At 40.3% G+C, this 20,855-nt stretch overlaps 1 protein-coding gene and 1 long non-coding RNA gene across 13 annotated transcripts in view; one reads left to right on the top strand and one right to left on the bottom strand.

Moving 5' to 3' along the window:
- EYA4 (EYA transcriptional coactivator and phosphatase 4) overlaps window positions 1-19,208 on the bottom strand; it is a 140,678-nt gene extending 121,470 nt beyond the window's left edge. For 3 of the 11 annotated variants that reach the window (XM_063151218.1, XM_063151208.1, XM_063151217.1), the window contains exons 1-2: window positions 17,114-17,294; window positions 1,276-1,377 (exon numbers count right to left, since the gene is read on the bottom strand). Coding sequence is in view for 10 of the 11 variants with exons in the window: in XM_063151208.1 (XP_063007278.1) it covers window positions 1,276-1,317 (42 nt within the window). In the remaining variant the exon portion in view is untranslated. Of the gene's footprint in view, window positions 1-1,275; window positions 1,378-17,036; window positions 17,296-17,355; window positions 17,381-18,314; window positions 18,342-18,722; window positions 18,945-19,081 lie in introns of those variants that run through there. The other 8 variants (XM_063151211.1, XM_063151215.1, XM_063151214.1 and 5 more) reach the window with 8 other exon arrangements.
- A 131-nt stretch (window positions 19,209-19,339) lies between these two features.
- The window catches only part of LOC134416699 (uncharacterized), a 32,677-nt gene continuing 31,161 nt past the window's right edge, over window positions 19,340-20,855 (top strand). For both annotated transcript variants that reach the window (XR_010027333.1, XR_010027334.1), the window contains exons 1-2: window positions 19,340-19,442; window positions 19,910-20,438. This is a non-coding gene — a long non-coding RNA (uncharacterized LOC134416699). The remainder of the gene's footprint in view (window positions 19,443-19,909; window positions 20,439-20,855) is intronic.

Raw genomic sequence — 20,855 nt, 5'->3', positions numbered from 1 at the left:
TGAATACTCCACAGAAAAAGTGTTTCACAGACTACAAGAGATGAACTTCTGCCTAATCTTTTATGAACTTTATAAAACTTTATTAAATTATGAAGCCATGTAGCTTTTACAGGCTCGAAAGTTTTGCTTGGGAACACTTTAAATACATAAATATGTGCAGCTGTCCCAGGTAGTGCCACCATGGGGATTTAAGACACTGTTAAGACTTTCCAGTCCTGTACCATTTAAAATCAGTAATAAAACTCTAGTCCAAGATAAAGTCTCAGATAGGAGCTACCCAGCCAGGAGCAAAGTACTCCTTATTAAAGAAAATTACTGACATTTTAGAAACACTGCAATTCTTCCCACTTGTTTGCACTTATGTTACCCATAAAAGTCTCTAAAAATATATATATATATATATTCAGACTTTTCAAGTTTATTGCATGGATAGCCTCCTTCAGCATGTCAGAAATAGAAATACTAAATCCCTTTGTTCATCTTTAGTACACTAAGTCCAAGCTGAGAATCGTAGGGATCATGGTACTGGCAAAATGTGTCCCTATTTAAGTAGTAAGAAACAGCAGAAAATTAAGATGCTGTAAAGCCCAATACATTGGATGGCAAGCCCAGACAGTTTTGAATTTGCTCAGAGCCTGCTGTCCCTTCAGAACTGTAGTCTGGTGGTGAGGAGATCTGAAGATGATATCCTTAAAGGCAAGGAAAAATAAGAAAGATAAGGAGAAAAAATGTCCACCCCATTTTTCCCAGAAATGTTATCAGTGAAAAGAAGAATCTGTCTCTGACTTGGGATGGGAGATAGACTACCAATTCTCACAATCTCCTTGAAATCCAAGAGAATCCTGAAAAAAATTAGTGTATGTCATCTGCCAGTCTGACCATTTGAAATATTTTGCTTCTGTTTTTGGTAACCCTTGATTTGGAAAAACTGACAGACCACTATGGACATACATTTTAATGCAATTATTTGAACAAGGCATACCACTGTGAACGTTTCTAACATTTTATTCTTCCAATGCAGCTTAATTATATCCCTCTAACAATTGTAGTTCAGCAAAATTTTACATAACAAAGATCTTGTTTCTTTCAACAGGGAAAAAAAGATTAAAACCACTTTTACCATTTAATGTACAAACTAAAAGGTTTAAAACTAGGAACTCAGAAGATTTCCCCAGATCTTACTACAATTTTCAAATCCAAAGTAAAATCCTTTCACACAACTTGGTTGAACAGAGTTCAATTTATTCCATTCAATTTAGCAACATTTATACTTACTGACTGTTCACTTAGATCCTGGGAGTCTTCCATTGAGGTCATTCACCTTTCTTTTCCTCCACAAGCAGAAATTATTTTCCTTTCAATTTACAGCTCAGTAGTCTAAATTAAAAGAGAAGATTAAAAAACAACATGTTAATCTATGGTCCTCACTTCTAAAACAAATCTGCAATTAACAAACACCGTAACTGAGGTTATGGTTTCACTAAAACCTAAAGCAAAGTTCCCACATGAAGATTATTTTCATGTAAAGTGTTTCAACACTTTCAGTATTACTCTTGGAACTATCTAAAATATACCAACAGAAACAGGGATTTTTCTTTGACTCCTTCAAGAGAAAAAATAGCTCCGAAAACAAATCAATAAAGAAGCTAAAATGTTGAATACAGGCAGCTGTTTAAGTAGTCAACAAATGATAACCCTTGAGAGAACATCTTAGAAAGACAGTTATAGAACAGAACTGCTTAATACACATTTAATGATAACCTCTTAGCCATTAAGTGTCTGACATAAAAACAGGTTATTATGCAATTATCAGCATGAAGTCCCCTCTCTAAGGTTCATTAAATTTCTTTAGGATTAAATTAAATACACAAAGTGGTTTGTAACAAGTGGCTCCCTACAAAGTGCTAAATGAGAGACATTATACTAATTATCTGCTATGTCTATACCTTCTCTAATAGGGTGAATCATTCTCATCAAATATGGAGGTCTTCAATAGGAAAATTCTATTTTCCAGTTCTGCCTGTGAATGATCATGGTAGCCCTAACTATAAAGCCACACCATTATTTTACAACCTCCATTCTCAGAAAAGATCCATTTTGGAGTTAAGCAAATTTGCATCATTTAGAACAAAAAAAAATGTGACAGAGATATTTAATATATGCAATAATCACATCATTAACCAAAACTCATGTTACATTAAAAAAAAAAACAATATGTAAACACACATATTAAGGAACCCAAACATCCTGGATTTGCTTATCAATATCACCTAGATTTGTTTATCAAGAAGGCACCACAAGGAATTGCCATGGACTGTGCTCAATAATATAAACATATTATTGATCTCTGTTTTAAATTCCGACCTGCAAGCACTAATAAACACAACCAAGGGTAAAACATGGACAGCTGTATTGGCATTTGCAGAGTATTTGAAAGGAACCTGACCCATGGAACCTATGTGGAACAAGCCACATATTCTCACCCACTGCCCTGCACTGCCCTGTGAATATCTCCTCTCTTAATCCCAAGTGCCACTTACTTGCCATACCTCCACTTAATCCCCAAAAGTAATTTTGTTTCGCATAGATATTTTCTAGAACACACACAAATGCACAGCCTCAGTCTACCTTGCTTTCAAGTTTCACCTGGATTTTTCCTGACACCAAATGACACGCTCTTTCTTCCCTCTTGCCTAGGTTTCAAAATTATTTTCATTCACACTTCACTAATTTTTGCCATGATGTTACATAAGGAAAAGACAAATTTCAAGAAAATCATGTTGCATGTATTTCACCATATCATACAGTTGAAAATAATTCATGCTTTTCAAAATGGTTTTAGTATCCTCTCAATTTCAGAGGGATCCAAGACATCAATGTCCTCCCTCACAATGCCTTCAGCAAAACTATAATCACTTCCCATTACTTTTTGGTCAATGTGGAGCCAACACTCCTGTATTTGTAAATATCTTCTCCAGTCTTTGTTCAATGAAGCTAAAAGAGGAATTGAAGGGCTTCTTTAAAACACCCACTATAGGCAATTTTCAGAAAGGAGCCTGCCATGAACAATGGATATTTTAAGAGAAAGCAGCTCTACATGGCATTGCCTGCAGCAGTCCCAATCAAAGGAGGCAACTGCAAACACAGTGATGATTCTGACTGATACTAAAATATTCCATTAGTATCTTAAAAACTGCTTTGATTTAATTAAAAGGTTGTAGTGTGTTCATGTTATTGCACTGGTAAGATTGCTCTCAGAAAAAAATGGTCAAAATACAAAATTTGCAGCAAATTATTTGACCAGTTTCTAAGTATACTGACTGAAAAGTCAGTACCTGGCTTGCATTCAAACAGCAAATGCTCTAATTCTGTCAGTCAGGCACTGAAGGTGGCAGATTCTTCACTTTCTGTATAAAACCCAACTATAACTCAGCTCCAGAGCTACACCAGAACAGACAGACCCATGTTTCTTTCCCTATTAATGGTTGCTTAATCAAAGTACCCTGAGATCAACCAATGGATGTCACATTTTTCCAAAAATGAATCCAGTGTATCAAAATTTTAAATACACCATGATGACACAAATCCAATAGGAGTTTTACTACTAAGAACTGCCAATGATTCACCCACAGTATGTGTTGTGTTCCAAAATTCAGGTGGGTGTATTCACTGGAATGCATCATTAAATAAGCCACTTGTATTAGTCGCCTTCTAAAAAAGACCAACTTTCATGAATTTTAAAGTTACTTTACTGAATTTCAAGACAAAGACAAGCTTCTTTAAGTCTTTGTAGAAATACAAAATATGTTTCATATATCATTTGCACAAACGTGCTAAATTATAAGTTTCCAGGGCACTGCTGTTCATCTTTACACTGCCTCAAAATTCAGAAGTCCTTACTGGAAATGGGGCTTTTTGAAATAAAATTCAGAAATAATATTTTATCAGTATTATTCTACCTATCAACAGCTAAATTCTGCTTCATTCTGAGCCCAGTTAAAGCAGCTGATTATAACCAACTGCTAACAGAAAAATTTTTATAATGGTAGTTATGCCAATTGCACTTAGACCAAATCCTTTAGGGTTTAGTTTTATAAATTTGTAAAAGGGGAGAAAAACCATTAGAGAAGTCAGTGATTTAAATAAGACCAACATTACTCCCTAATAAAGATATAAAATTAAAGGATAATAGTAACCTCGTGCTGTTTTATGAGGCAATAATCCAGTTACCAATTCAACCTTGTAGTTTATTCCATCAAGAGAACCAGATTAAAAACAGAGGGAGGGAGGGCACTTTTATCCCTACTATATTACAAGTGTTTCTAACTGGGTTTAAATATTTTTAAAACTGTTGTTAAAAGTCTTAAACTCACAGACAAGCCAGAATGAAGAAAAATGCCTGTTTCTCCTCTTTACCCACTCCTTGCAGATGTGCAGATGTGGCTTTAAAACTGATGAAGTGTTTTATGCTCCCAGATAAAAATTTTACCTTTCTAAGAAATGTCTTAATTAGGAGGATTCCTGACTTTCCTCATCAACAAATGCATTTAAATTTAATTTTTTATTTATTTGTTTTTATCTGGGGGAATAAAACACTTCATCAAATTTAAACTGCGACTTCCAGGACTTGACCATGAGGAGAAACATGTGTTTCCTTCCAGAGATACACACATAAGTTAAAGAAAGTAAACTGCTTGAGGATCTGCTGCACACTGCTTTATAAATGACTGAAAATGTAATGCAATTTCATTTTCTATGGGATGTCTGCTATGATCCTGGGTTGCAACTTCCACAAGCTCAAGATAGAATGTGAAGCTTGGGGAGCCACAGGTAAAAACCAGCCTTAAAACACTTGAAGTTTCCCAAGAGTATCTCAGAGGCTGCCTCTGGCCCCCCAGTTGGCCAGATGGGGATATGGATCTCCAAGAAAAATCCATCACATGGAAGAGGAGTTTGGCCATCAGACAAAAAACCTCCCCCATTTCCCTTCAACACAAAAACTTGGGAAGAAAAGTCCTCTCTTCAGCCACTAGGAATTGGTCTTCTGAAATGAAATTCAGGGGCAGGGAGAGCGTTGTCCTCAATTTCTACCACATTTTTTCACATTACAATAGTCTTGGGCACATTGTCACATTCTTTTTATTCTGTTTTGTCTAAAGAATACCTACTTCTACTGAGGTTATATCACGTCATGCTCCCTAGTTCTTCCGAGGCTGTATCATGTGATGCTCTGGCAATATAGTTCAGAAATTTCATGTTCCCAGGCAAATATACTATACTGTTTTACACATTTTAAAACGTGTTGGTAATGAGTCTAGCAGAAGAATGCTGCTGTGGTTTACACAATGCATTCAGCTACAAAAAAGAACCAATTTCTGTCACAGCCACAGGTTGGGAGTCAAAATGTTAAGAGAGCAGCAGTTACAAATGGAGCAATTTCTTATTTTCTAGTGCTCAACTTCAGCAATCTGTGATAGTACTTAGTGCTGACAGCTACCACTGAATCAATGCAGGATGTGAACCAGTAAGTGAGGACGGGCTCCAGAGCCCAAACTCTCACAGTCCCTCGGACAAGTTTCACTTTGGGTTTGCACCACTCCTACAGAACATCTGAGTAGAATAAAGCACATTCAAAAGACTGTGAAAGATTAGGCAAGGCAGGTAATGGGAAAATTGCTTTAGAATCAGTACAAGAAACTAGTGTATATGCACTGCAATCTCATTAAATTAGATTATTTCATGCTAATTGTTTCCCATGGAACCTGTTTCTTTTAAGGAAACCTGTTTCTTTTAAGGGAAAGGGAATGGGCAGTAACAAACAGGCCCTATCTAATATTCAGTAATTTCCTACCTAAGAAAACATCCTCTGGTTGTCTGTATGTCTATCTCAGAAAGTCTCATGTGAAACAGATAAAATATAAATGTGAAAAAGATAAAATATACTTGATAAAATAAAGTATCTTGAAAAAGATAATATATACTTTTAATTTCCCAAATTAAAAGGAAACCAAATGCTGATTTATTAGAACTTCAACTTTGTCAGCCAAACAAAGCCATCCTGACAGTATGACCTTTTCAGGGACACGTATTCTTCCCTGAGGAAAAGAGGCAGGTCAACAGAAATATATTCAGAATTTTAAAATTATTTTAATTCTCAAATTTTACTTTTCTTATTCCAGAAGTATTCTTGATGAAAGCAGAAATGGCTCAGGAATTTTGCATGTGTCTTTAGGTTTAGCTGAGGCCCTTCCATTAGCTGACATCTACTATCTGATAGCAATATGAGCCTCGTGAAAAACACCTATTTTATTACAGAAACAAATCTTGCTCCATAGTCTAGAGAATTAATGAGAATATTGTCTTTTCCTTCCTCTTCTTCTAATACTTTTTTCCCTTCCTTGGGCCTCCTCTGTAGAGGGTTAAATATGGCTGTCTTTGGATCAGTTTGATTTCAGTCCACTTTTAGCTTTCTGAGAATGAGAATTTTACACTCAGAGAAGTTTTAGAGTGTTGTGGAAGCATTTGTAGCACATCCAGTTCCCACTTCTATGTTAGTGACTTCCAAAAAATTGAGCACCTTCCTCACCTGGAGACTTTGGTATGCGGTGGAGAGGACAGCAAGCTATAACATCATGTACCACCAATTTTAGCTCCAGGCATTTTCAGCAAGCCCTGATGGAATGGAATAGTCTTCCCTGGGTTTTGTGTTCTGCTGAGCACCTGCCTACATTGATTTGCATTTGAAGATGCATTGCTTAAACAGAGAAGGTAGATTTCTCCTTATTTGGGATAATTTTAATGATGCTGGGATTTCACAGAACAATTAATGCAATGTAACACAGATGAATACCCTATTTTTGCCACACTGTTGTGAACAGGGAAGGAATACAGGAGGAATTTCCAGGATGAGCTGAAAAGCAAATGTATCCACCCAGCTGCTTTCTCTACAAATAGCCCTCATTTTCACAGTAAATACCTGGGTGACAGTGTATGGATTACTTGGAGGGGGCTGCACAGGACACCCTTTAGGATCCATTCAGTGTCCTCATCCCAGCACATATCCAGCATGGATGTGCATTAGAACATGCATATGTTTAAGCTGGGTATATGGTATATATTCTAATGTATATAGAAAGTGTGCTTCTGAAATTAATAAGCCTCAAGGTGCGATGTCAGACATTACTAGATTTAGAGTCTTGCTACAATCCCTGCTGGAGATGAAATAGTATTTGTTCCTGCTAACACAACATTTATTTTCAGATCTTGGGTTAGGATGCATGTTAAGAACAGGCGTGGGATCTTCAACATCCACCACACATTTACAGTTCTGAGCTTGTCTAGTTTCCTTTTACCTTCTCCTTCTCCTGAAAAAAAATAAATTTTAACTGTAACATAGCTTGTTATTTCCATCTTCCTTTCTGAGCACGTGAATTCATGCCAGACATTAAATTCAGTAATCAAAGCGGACACAATTCATGCCACCAAACTGCAACACTGAAAACTCCTCAAAATTCAAACCAAATTTTTGACTTTCATGCAAGACACTATACATTTGTTAAACACAGTCTTGCAAACTCTGCATGGTCTTCAATGAATATTTGTATAATTGTCAGTTTAGTGTAATTTGCTTCCTTGACCTGATTTTGCTGAAGAGTGGCATTGCATGTGTAGCATTTGTGGGCATTTTATTTAAAAAATTAAGATGGAATTGCCACTCTACATCAGGTACTTCTGACGTAGAAACAAGGCATAGCACAAAAAACCATCTGATACCAAAAGCTGGCACCAAAACAAAAAAAGCAGAGCAACACAGACGATGATATCCCCGCATCAGTTAGGTATGTGAACCAGGTAAGAAACAGAAAGGGTCTGTGACAGATCTGCCTGCTGGTTCTACCATCATACAACAACAAATAAAAAAGGGGAAACAAAAAGACTTCCTGGCAAATGGCAAACAACTGCAAGCACTGGATCTCATTTACTTTAGTTTTGTAAAAGAACATGTTGGTGCAGCATTTGTCTTTCGCTGCTCTGGGTTCCAAATTTACAGGTACCCAAATATGACTAAAACTGATTCCCCTACTCTTCCTACCCCTCCCATCCCATACCTGTGTAATGAATAACTTTGAGAATTTCAGAATACAGAATTTTAACCCCAACAATACTTCCCTTATCCTTGCAACATACAACACACTGAAATTACTAAAATTGAGATGAGAGCTACAACTCCACTGATGCTTGGGGGCTTCCCAGCTGTGAGACCTCTTCACTCTTGCTTAGATAAGGCATGCAGCTACACAGACTTCATCTCTCTCATTCCAAATTAATCAATTACAGAATTTTCCACAGAGAAATGAATAAAACAAATGCTGATACAGTTTCTGGCCTCAATTTGTAAACAAATCTAATCTAGAATCCCACAGTGTTCCCCTAAAAATAAAGAGAAAAGAAAGATGGTTCCCAGGGAAAAGAAACAAAACCCAAACAAGTAATGCAAAGATGCCACAGATAGAAGCATACCCTTTTAAATTTTCTAATTAAAATTTTTGTTTTATTTTCCTGCTAGTGGGCCATTTCAATGTTTTAAACAACTAGAATTTTTTAGGGAGAAGGATTTTGGTTTTTACTAGACAGAGCATTTTGCTTAACTTCTCAGATAATTTTCTTCTCCTTTTTTTTTGTAGAAAATAGCTGTGAACAAACCAAAGAAAACATTTTAATTATTTATAAACAAGCCGTTGAAACAGAGAGAGAAAGTCTATACTTGGTTAGCTAGAATATTTAAAGACACACTGTCAACTTGAAAATATTAATTATTTCTTATTCCCTCTCCCTAAACCACATGTCTAATCTACATTTTGCATGTAAAAAACCCTCAAAAACCCTGTGACACAAAATAAGCATAAAATAACAATAAAGGTTATTTCTAGAACAGAAATATTTTAGAATTTAGGAGAACCTAAAAATTAGCATATCCACAAGGTAAAACCAAACTGCCGTTTTACAAGGCTGAAAAACTTAATGCAAAGAATCCAGCCACATGGTATCATGAAAGCTGTGACAGCATCATACCTATTCATCCTACCTGCTTTGAAAATCATACCACACTTTGAAGAGTGTATTCAGCAGCATGAGGATGCAATCAGAGTTACTGTAGAAGTTCAAATTACTTGCTAGGCATACTAGAAACATCCTGATGAAGAAGGAAGTTTACAGCATGCCCATCCTTTTTAGGTGTGAGAGTCATTGCTCAGCAGCTGCTATCCCTGTTACTGCCAAGTGTCTCACATGAACTTCTTGAATGGAACATTTTGAAATGTCAGAAAGAAATACAAAGTAAACTCACTGAAAAGAAACTTGGGTATTTTGGTTCCGGTTTGGTAGAAGAAATGAAATGTTTTTCTTAACTAAAGTTGACAGTAACTCCTAAATATTGCATTTTAGAAACTGCTATTTCTTCATTCCATGAACAGTGGAAAACAGTGTGAATACAGAACTGTCCCAGAATACAGAACTCTTTCTGGTGCCAGCATCCTGCTTGGGTGCTTTCTGACAGAACAGAAAAATTATTACTCACCAAAACTAACACTGCTGCACCCCAGCCATCAAGTCAAACTGAAACCATCAGAACACAATGACAAAGTATAACATTTTCTATGTACCACCTTTGTCCAGCACAAAGAAAATGCAAAACCCCATACCAGATGTCCTGTGTAATCTACATTTTTATGCTGCTGATCCTCACATGAGCTGCCTCCATTCATTTCGGCTCCTGGCCCATCAGCAGTCCCCACAGGCAACTGAAATGTTGTGGCATCCACAGAACAGCTTGCAATCCTACAGGCAAATCTCTCTTACTATGAGCCAGCAGTAAGTATACCACACACAAAGTAATTGTAAAAAACAGGTATTCTCAAATTTTAATGAAAACAACTACTTTGACAATGCATCCTTTACCACATTTCCTCATTTACATATTTATTAGCTGTGATCAAACTATGTTACATTCTCCTTTGATCAACTAAAATTTGTTAATTCCCTAGAAGAAACATCTTCCAATGTTTAATTACTCCTCTGTTCTTAAATCTGAAACCTCCAATTTTATAAAGCTTTCTAAAGCTAAGAAAGCATATAGCTTTACATTAGTAGATGCACCCATATTACCTATACAGCTAATGTAACCCCTCTTACTCTGCTGAGTACTTAGTTTAAGTTTCTGCTCCTTTTTTTGGCTGCAATACTATCATTATAATTTTCTACATTGTCTATTCTATTGCTTCCATTTGTTTTTTTTTTTTAATAAACTGCTGGCATGTAGTGAAGTGCATACTGTTTGCTTGCTTTCAGTTTGCTCAATGAGCCAGCTATTCTCATCAATCTGCTCTCGTCACTATTTACCCATTCCTCAGTCTTTGTAGTAGCAGTACTTTAGGCATTACAGTCTAACAACAGAAGTATAAGGAAGTTTGTAAGAAGAAAAATATCTTTTATTATGTCAGCAATTGTTCTAATCAAGGGTATTACTTCTTGTAGAGCTTACTAATCTTGGTGTCACTGGTAAAATAATAAATAGGTTTTGATTTGATGATTGCCCCCTGAAAAACCCTTTGTAATAACACGCTTTTTAAAGACTCATTAACAAGTAACTATTTGTGAAATCTATGCTTTAGTTTGCCGTTTAATCCATTTCATTTGTGCCAAGTTGATTTTGTATCCCTCAACTTTATTAATCAAAAAGTCATGTCAACTCAAGACAGACTTACAGAACTTTATTACATCACTACACTTATCTTTGGAAATCAAACTTGTACTCACATCAAAAATAATATCACTGGTTTGGCTTGCCTGAGTGTTCATAAACCCATGATGCGGTACAGTATGCATATTTCAGTGTTATATGCGAACAACATAAAAAAAGGCATTTGGAACGTGATAGCCTGTAAGTTAATACTTTGTGACAGTGGAGACTAATAAAAAATAGTTGCCATAAATTAAGCACTTGTCTACAGTGACAGCTATGTAATGGCCACTTCTGAGAAATTATTGCACTTCTTTCCCCAGGAATAGTGATAAAAGAATGCAGCCTGTCACGAGCGCTGCAGCCCTTGGCAGTGACGTCCCACTTCTAGAGGAGTTATGCTCCGCCCGTTCCCTGCAAGCCCAGCTTTTGGACGCAGTGCAAAGATCTGGAAAAGTTCTGTCGTCTGGTATCACGTCTGAACTTCCTTCAAGAAAATCACAGCTGTCCCCTCCAAAGGCCCCAGTACATTCCCTATTGTTTTAACTTGCACGTGTATCTGCCAATTATTTGCAGCTACTTTGATTTTAGTCAATAATCCCTGCATCAACACAACCTTTTGATTAAAGATCAAGGGATGATTTTTGTAGACAATGTTTTCATTCTGAAAAATTCCACCTATCCCACAGACTTGACCCTGCACTTCGGTTAATAGAAGTGGCAGATTAGGTAACGGAGACTGTGGTTCTGCAGCTATTTCTGCAGCACCGCTGCCAGGCTCAGCAGCTCGGGTGCTGCCACTCATTCCGACCTTTGCCTCACTGCCAGCACAGCTGTTTGTGAACCACAGCGAGAGTGGATCCAACTTAAACGAGTGGCCAGCAGAGGCGGGCTGAGGGGCTGCTTTAGAAGTGCTGCCACCAAATGTGAAACCAGGGCTTCACGCTTTTCTGTCCTCTGCCGCAGGAAACTTCCGCAGATGGAGGTAGGACTTCAGATGAGGTTACTGCTATTGATGCTTATATGAACAAATACCCCTGTGTAATGATGCAAAAACAGAGCAAAATGCTGGATCTGTTCCTACAGACCTTAAAATCAAACTATTTCAGACTTAGTTCTGATTTGACAGCATCAGGCAAGCTGTTGTTCCAATCCTGGACTTCCTTCAAAAAACTGGGCAGTTTCACAACTACCAGGGAGCAAACTCTTCTATTTCATTTGTTTCATGCCAAAAATTTGACTGCTCATCTAGCTCTTGGAGAAATCAGACTATCATTTAGTCAGAAAATTGGAAAACAAGCTGAAACATAGCTAACTAGATACCAGAAATGACTAGGGAACACATCACCTAGCCATTTCAGCTGAAACACCTCATATTGCAGGTAACCCCCAGACATACTGCTGCACAGTGAGCACACGATTCAAATTATACATTGAACACAAAAATTGCTTCTCTGAAGGTGCAGTTAACCGAAAAAAAATTATTTTGATCATTATATTGCATCCATCTACCATGCCTGATTAGAATAAGCATAAAAATGGGTTGGCTGAGTGGAAAATTACTTTCATCTTCCTATTTGGAAAACCTAACATAGTTTAAATCTTGCCTTGGGGTAACAAACATTATTTTCAAGACCCTATCCCAGAATATAATCACTGCATTTGCAAAAACTTCTACATCATTCAGCCCTATTAGTTCTCAACTTACCAGTTCTCTGTGCTAAGAGGACCAGAACAGAAATGCTAGGTTGAGTCTGAGTTGCATTGCTAGAACTTGGCAAGGAAATGTGCATAACCTCCCTGAGCTGTGCCTGGTTTTGTGAGACCACATCTATGCTGGGACACTCAGGAGAGCTGGAAGAAAGACCTCGTATGCAGCATGATGTCAGGATGCACAAACTGAAGTGTACAGAAGCTGGTTTAGCTGCTCTCTCTTGGGAATAAGGTAAACTTCATTTTCTGTGATGTTCTGGGAATATACTACAGTGAATAAAAAGAAACATCCAGATGGGATTTAATATGGACTTCATGCCTTTCATTGAATAGGCTTGGATTTCATGAAATGTCCCTGAACAAGCAAAACGTAATTACTCATTTCTTTGAGCAACAATATTGCCTTAATAGAATTAAAAAAAAAAAAAATACAGACAATTAGCAATATTTCTAACCGCATCATTTTCAAAAGTACAGTTACTGTAAAAGGCATTTCTGTGGTCATGTATAAAATGAAACAAAAAAAAAAGTTCGAACATAGGAGTATGAAAATGCCTTGAAAGGAAGAAAAAAAATACAATTTGGGCATTTGCACTTAACTCTCTTTTTTATTTTCCTAAGTATTTCAGGATCACTTCTCTGTGTATGTAATCTCACACATATAATGTATATTGCAATACCCCACCAAAAGAGCAGACTGAACTAAGAATAGAGGACTAGATACTCATCTGGCATAATGTGAGACCACTCCAGTAATTTCAGCATTCCTATTCCAATTTGCAACAGCTAAGGATCTGGCACAAAACATCAAGTTAAGTTTCCAATTACCTCATGCACCAGCATTGATTTCAATAGTTATATACACACAGTCATAGAGGAGAATTATTTGAAAAATTGCAAACTCAGCTCTGTGTTTCTTTTACTTTTATGGTCTAAATCAGACCTTCCATGGTATTTTAATGTAGGTTTTTGTGGTTTAATTATATATATGTCAAGAGTAGACTAGTTACTTGTTGATCTACCCAATTAAAAAAAAAAAAAAAGGCAGCAGTAATTTTTCACTGCTGAGAATGTGAGCTTATACTGGGTCACATCACAATAGTATTTCATTTTAATGCTGCCAAAAAATCTAGTGCATATTAACTAAATCACGTAACTAATAAGTTAACATCTATGCAAAAAAAATTAGTCTTTGTGTGAATATTTTGCAGGTTGCCTTGGGAGGTCTTTTCTGTAATTTTCTGCTCCAAATTAGTCAAATTTTGTATAGCCTGGCACAACCCTAGTGCAAAGAGAGTATTCAGTCAGCCCAGGCAGACTGAGTTCTTTAGAGACAGCATTTAAATTACATCCAACAGAACTGCCTTCTGCTGTAGTTCTACAGACAGCTGCTCAGTGAAAAGTCACTGTAATAGTATTTATTTAGTTAGTTCTAGGAAAAAGACACAGATCTCCAAATTAATTTACGCATAGAAATCCTCCAAACTAATTATTTTCAAATCCATGGTAACTGCAGCCTAACTCAAACTTTAGTGTCTACTACCCAAGCCTAACAGCCTAAAACCAAAAAAGTCTGACTGGCTTATGGAGTGAGAAGCTCTTAAGATAATCACCATTCATTATAATCTTCCCTTGGAGAAATAAGTTAAATTTTAACAAATTGAAAATAAAATGCTTAAACTTTAGTATTCCTCAGACAGCCATTAGCATTTGACAATTTGCTCAAAAGCCTAATGACTAGCCTATACAATCCTGTGACTGAGACTGCCCAGTGATACATTTCAATATAGGATAATCAATCATCAAAGTAATTTTCACTGTTTAACGTTAAAACGAAAAGGCAGCCAGTTATTCAACACATTTTTCAGGCTTGGAGATAAAAAGAAGAAAATTCTTTAAAATAGCTTTTGCCTTTAAGGTCCTATATTACAGGCATCCCAAAAGCAATCCTTCTGGCAGCATTGCAAACTACAATGTAGACTAAAAATGTGAGTTTTACTGCCTTTTCAAATAGATTTTATTATTTATTTGACATATGAACGCTCTTCTTATCTGAGCTTTTGCATTGCAAAATGCGTCCAAGTTCCTTTAACCACTTGTGATTTAATGACAGATTTAATAACACTGCAACACAGAAATGTGGAATTGGCCAAAAATTATTTCATAAAAATCTGATTTCTGTACAGCAACGTCTAAAATGTCACCTAATACATACAAGTACCTCAGAAAGTTTTTAATACATATTGTAAAGCCTGAGGCTTTGATAGGTAAAACATCTACTGACTTTAAAAGATGATAATTTATTTTTAATAACCATTTTTATTTAATTTTTCAAAGAGAAGCAGTTTATACCTTCAGTAGAACCATGCCCTGAAATCTCAGGGGTGATAAAAAGGCCATGCCAAAGCTGAAAGGTTTCGAATATCAAACTATACTATTATGTCAGGGTCAGCAAGATCAATTAGCGCTTTTCAATGACAGAAAAAGGTTAAGTTGGACACACATTCACACAATATTTAAATCCAATAAAGAAAAATAGCACTTATTAGGTGTACTTATAAACCTCTCAATCAATGACTGAATATCAACACTTTTCTTCCAGTTGCATGCCATAAATGCTGGGATTTTTTAATACAAATGTCAGGAAGATTAAAGATATATCAGATAGCAGAAGTACTACTGGATTCTCATGTACAAAGAAAAAAGCAAAGACATCTGAGTGTTGCTGCTACCAGACTTGGTTTAGTGGTGAACTTCCAAAAAGCTTTAAAAATACTTGATCAACTTGACATATGTCTGTCAGTCTGATGTCCCTGTGCTTGCATTTTTCCTGCAAACACTGACAGTACCAAAAATGAAAGCTAGTGAGCAAGTATTCCTATGCTCAACTAAAAAACAAACCTAACCCCACCCCCCAACTGGAAAATACTGTAAATAATCTGTAAATTAACTCATCCAAAAATTTGGAAAAAAGCAAGTGTGCACCTTCTGCAACTAACAGCCAGAAACATGCACACCAGGAAGCGAGGAAACTCTCATTTCAGTTCTTAGTATCACAAGAATACTCACTGGAAGCACAGGTATGTTAGAAGTTAATTCGACACCTGTTAATTCAAGCGTTGCCATCATAAACATAGCTTGAGCAAAGTAGCTGGTTATGATATCAAGTAAAGCCAGCATAAAATCACAATAAAAATCCAGGAGATTAAGAAAACCTAGCGAAAAAGTACACTGTGTTGAAATCAGTGATTTAGATTGATATTGCACTGAGTAAAAGCAATGCAAGATTACTTTTTCTCAACGATATATTTCAAAATGTCTCTTTTTTAAGCCCGTTTCTTCAAGGAGTGATTTGAAATATTTACTACCAGACAGTACCTAATTTTAGGTTTTAAGTGCTTTAACAGCTCTATGAAATATGATCAGCAGCTGCAATATAGAAGTATGCTGAATAAACGCTCCTTATAAAAAGGGAGACCTGCTTTATTCTGAGTTCATAAAATCCCTACTTTCAAGAAGGAAAAAGATAACACAGAAAAAATTGAATAGTTGTGTCCTAGAACGTTCAACAGAAATTCCAGGAATTTCTTTTTTCTTTCTGTGGTAAGTTGCGTATTTAAGAGAGTAAAATGCTTTTTAAATTTTAACACTGGAGAATTGCACAAAACATCATCCAATACCACCAGTTCATCAAGGAAACAGACAGGTACCTTCCCCTCACCAAATGCCAATGTTTAACATTAATTTTAGGATTTGCATAAAGTTTAAAGAGTTGCATAAAGTTTAAAGAGTTAAACTTTAACACTTGCATCAGATGCTAAAAATATGCCACATGATACTATCTATAGCTGTATTTCTACAGTTGCCTTGTTTGAAATATTTTAACTGGGAACTGCAACTAAGAACCCCCCAATGCCCTACTCAATACACTGCTTGTTTAGGGTTTATTTCTTCCATTGGCATTATCCACACAGAATAAATTTATACTGCAAAGTATTGTGAAGCCATTAATAAATACAAATCCAGAAAGAGTAACCTTCAACTAAATTTATTATCAGTACCACCACATACATGTAACAATTAATAAGTGCATACAAATTATCTGAACAAAGATACATAAAAGTTTCGTCAACATACTCCACTTTCATTTCTATTAAATCTGGTTGAAGAACATTTGGTAACATAAATACTGCACTTATAAAAAAAAAAAAAGGCAAAAAGACCTGTACAAGACATAGCCCAGCTAATGTTAGCTGTCAAACAGAGAAAGAATCACCAGGAAGAGAGATAAATGTCAGTCTATATTTCCACTTTACTCAAAGTATGATATATATTGCAAGTATGCAAGCGTTTGTTATTCGGCAGCATTTTCAGAAATGCTAGGGGAAGAGTCAAACCCGCAGCAATTTTACGAAACTTCTTTTGAGTGTTAGGGAAATGAAACAAAGATACGGCCTGAGCTTTATTGCAAAGTACAGGCTTCTAACATCAAACTCCGAGGTCAGACCAGAAAATCTATCTGCCAAACAGAAAAGAGACCTTCTTCGCATAACTCCCTCTAAATCTAAACTGCTGATTAGTTTACCTTAGATACGCTTTCTAGTCTCCGCAAATGAAACGCGCAAAACAAAACTCAGAAAACTGCAAATGCTCGTTCCTTACTGTTCTAGCATGACTTCATACTTAAACTGGAACCGGCCAGGTCGTTCCCTTGTCTGGTTCAGCGTGCGTCCCAGGGTTTTGGTGACCACCAGCTATTTCCCACCGCCACGGGCGAAGCGAGCGCGTCCCTCCGTGCGCTCGGCTGCCAGCCCTGCCCGCGGCTACGGAGCCGGCGGCACCGCGCCTGCTTGGCTCGGAGCGCCACTTTCATAAATGTAAATGAAACTTTAGATGCCAACTACCGATTGGCAGCGGCGATGCCGTGGGATCCCGCTCTCCCTTGCCGGCGGAAGGCGCCGCGGGGCTGCTCCCCGGGCAGCCCTGTGTCCGGCCGGGCACGGAGCGGAGCCCCCGCGGCTCGGCGAGAACCGCCGTGTGAAACGCAGCCGGCGGCTCTCCGCGGGTATCTGACTTTGGAAGTGTCTGTAATGACAACAGGAGAAGGAGATTAATGGCTAAGAGCCCGCTGGTTTTGAACACGGAGAATCCTGTTACCTCCTCGCGGATCAAGTACGCGCACACACCCGCGCGCACACACACACACACACACACACACATGAACACATAAGGCTTACCCACGTGGAAACGCTTTCTAACCAAAACACAAGTCCCCGCATCGCCGGGGGAAAAGGCGGCGGGACCCCCACGCCGGGGCTTCCCCGTGCCCCGTCCGCCGGCGGAGCGGAGACCGCGGCGGGGGCGGGGGCGCGGTGGGACGACCCGAAAACGCAACGTTTTGTCTTTAAACCACAAGAAAAACAAGCCGGGGCGGGGGAGGGGAAGGGCAAGAGACATCCCCCAGGGAGAGGAAACGGAGAGGAACAAAAACAACGGGCAGCCCTGTCCCCGCTCCCTTCGGACACTCGAAAAAGTGGCCGCCGGAGCCCCCGCGACGGCTGCCGGCCCGGAGGCAGAGGGAAGCAGTGGGAAGCAGCCTGCCCCGTCCGCCGGCACCCCGAGCGCGGCACGCTCGCAGCGCTCCGCCCCGGGGCAGGGGGCAGCGGAGACCCCCGGGCGCGGCCGGGGCAGCGCGGGGTGGAGGGCGGGCGGCGGAAGGCGGCGGAACCGAGAGGAACCGGGCGGCTCCTCTGCCGCTGCCGCCCGTGCCCCCGTCGGCGTCCCGGCCGGGATGCCTTGCCCCCGCGCTGCCCGGACTCTCGCTGGAGGAGCGCGGGTTTCGGGAAGGGACTGCCATCCCTACGTGTTTTCATGCCGCTCTGTCCGGAGGGTACGCCGCCATCAGAGATGTTGTTTCCTCACAGCCTCCGGCCAAGCCGCCGCTGGCCCCGCCGCCGGCCCTCGCAAGGGCAGGCTGTCGGCAGGGCGAGTTGGCGGCCGGCAGAGCCCCGGTGCCCAGCCCGGGGGTGGCAGACCCCGGTGCCCAGCCCGGGGGGTGGCAGACCCCGGTGCCCAGTCTGGGCGGGCCCGCAGCCCCCGGCCGATCGCGGGGCGCAGCCACGGCCCCCCGTTTCCGCCGCACCGGGAGTGGGCGGGAGGCGCAAGCGGGGAACAATGCGACGGCAGCCGTCGCGGCTTGCTCCTGTCTTGGGGCTTACCCCAGCAGCCTCCCAGAGAAGAGCGATGAGGGCTAAACAGCAGGGAACATCACCTGGACTGAGGCAGTAAGGCCGGCCGGGCGTGGAAAAAGTCGCCCCGTCCGCACGGAAAACCAGTTTGGTTTTTTTGCCGTTAAACTCGCGTGGGGCCGGGGTAAAAGCTCGTCTCTAACCCGCGATGGACGGCTCCGCTGCTCCCTCCCATCACATTTGTTTTACAGCAACTTTGTTGTTGTTGCTGCTGCTGTCATCGAACCGACATGAAAACAGTGCTGAATAAACGCTAAATACAAGGAGACGCACACACCCCCTCCACGGACACATGCACATGCGACAGGGAACCCGTTTCCTCCACCTCCGAGCAGACGGGGTGGGAGGGAGATGCAAGGACGGGGAAGTCAGAGACACTCACCTTCTCGCTGCCGGGATATGCCGCTACCTTTATTTTAGGGCCGCTCCTTATTTATTTATTCTCGTACCCTCTCCGAGCCAAGGCTCCCCTTTTGCACTGTTCCTCTGGCCAAAACAGAACATCCCCCCTGCAAGTCGTCCCCCCCACCCCTTTCTCCACACACAAATAAAGAGCAACTCGGAGCAAAACGGGAGGGGAAATTCGGGGCGGGGGGGGGGGGGGGGGTGATGTGGGTGGAGGAAGAGGCTGGTACGGGAGAAGCCAAACACTCCTCGCACTTCAGTGAGTGCAACTAGTTGCCTCTCACGCACAGGAACGTAAAAAGTTTCCCTGGCAAGGGACGGGACTTCCCTAAGAAAAGGTAACCCCCTCCCGCCCTCCCGCCCCAAAAGGCCGTCCCGGAGCGCGGAGGTGAGGGGCGAGGGGCCGGCAGCCAGCGCAGCCCCGGGGCGCCGCTCCGCACTTGTGCCGGGAGCGCCGCAGGGGCTGCTCCCCGGGCCGGCCCCTCTCGGCACGGCCGCCCCGCTGCCCGCCCGCTCTGCCCCGCTCGGCTGCCGGCACTGCCCTGCCCCGGCTCCGAACACCTCGGCGGGCACGGACCGCCGGCCGAGCCGGCCACCAGGCAATTCCAAAGTGTCCCTCCCGCGGTCCCCGGCCTCACAGCCCGCCCGGGGCCTGGACCTTTTGCCTTTGCTACTCCCTGACATCTGCAGTTAGTAGTGATGGGAGCAAAGGAGGGGGCCCTGAAGGGTAGGATTGATGAATGTTAATCTGCTGGAGTACAGGTAGTGAAGTCCACACTTCATTTTCTCCCTTTGTTTTTTCTAGAAGAAGCCAACACTATAAAGTAATCCTGAGTTTCAATGATCAAGTATGATCAAATGCCACACGACAGGACTGGTTGGCATACCCTTTTATAGGATACATTTGTCTCCTTTCTCTCAAGCTGGTCAGTGTGGATGAAGGCAAAGTCCTTTCCTGCTCTGAAACTGAACACTCTTCTCTGCAAGAAATTCAGCAGCTGCATTTGGTCCTCTTTGCTCCATTGTGTGGGGAAGCGGAAGAAAATCCCTAATTGCTTAGTCACATTACATACTCTTACCCTTCACCTTGTATTATCTTCTGACTATAGTTTCACTGAGTGGATTGAGTGGCTGTTGTTCAACCAGATGCATCACCCTCCTTCTGTCAAGTTAACTTCACTCTCCAAAGGGTCTAAGTAAAAGTTTTAAAAGAGGAGGCAAAAGTTAGGCCCTGTATTTGGAGAGAGATGTGAGAGAAAAGTCTTGGGCTTCAGAAGTCATGAATGTTAGAAGCTTTTGAGGTCAGCAAGTCACCAAAAAGGAGAGGGAAAAAGGTATGGATTTGTGAAAATTCTTTCCTACCTGCCTTTTCTTTGCATTTGGTGATACTATTTAAAATTATTTAACTTACTCAAGCCTATGAATTTCTTAATTTGCATTCAATGAATTCTATCAACATGGTCATCTTTCTCCTAAAGAATTTTGGATTTCAGATGACTGAATCTTCAGGAAAACAAGTCTATAAAAACCCTGTATTTGCTGTCTTGGAAGACGCACCACTCAGAAAGAGAGCAGACTTGGAAAACTCTTTTGACCTACACAAATACAGCTAGAAAAACTTTTAAACTAAAAAAGCGTCCAAAAGCCAACCTTCAAATTGACATAGTGTAGGACAAGCCAGAAATAGGAAATTAATTTTGAAAATAAGAGTTTAAAGAGTAACTGGAAGGGGAGAAAACTCAGATTTGTAG

Source organism: Melospiza melodia, chromosome 3 (assembly GCF_035770615.1).
Source record: "Melospiza melodia melodia isolate bMelMel2 chromosome 3, bMelMel2.pri, whole genome shotgun sequence".
NCBI classification, from domain to species: domain Eukaryota; kingdom Metazoa; phylum Chordata; class Aves; order Passeriformes; family Passerellidae; genus Melospiza; species Melospiza melodia.
Note: the sequence above shows the minus strand (reverse complement) of the source record. Positions and strands in the feature narration are given on the sequence as shown.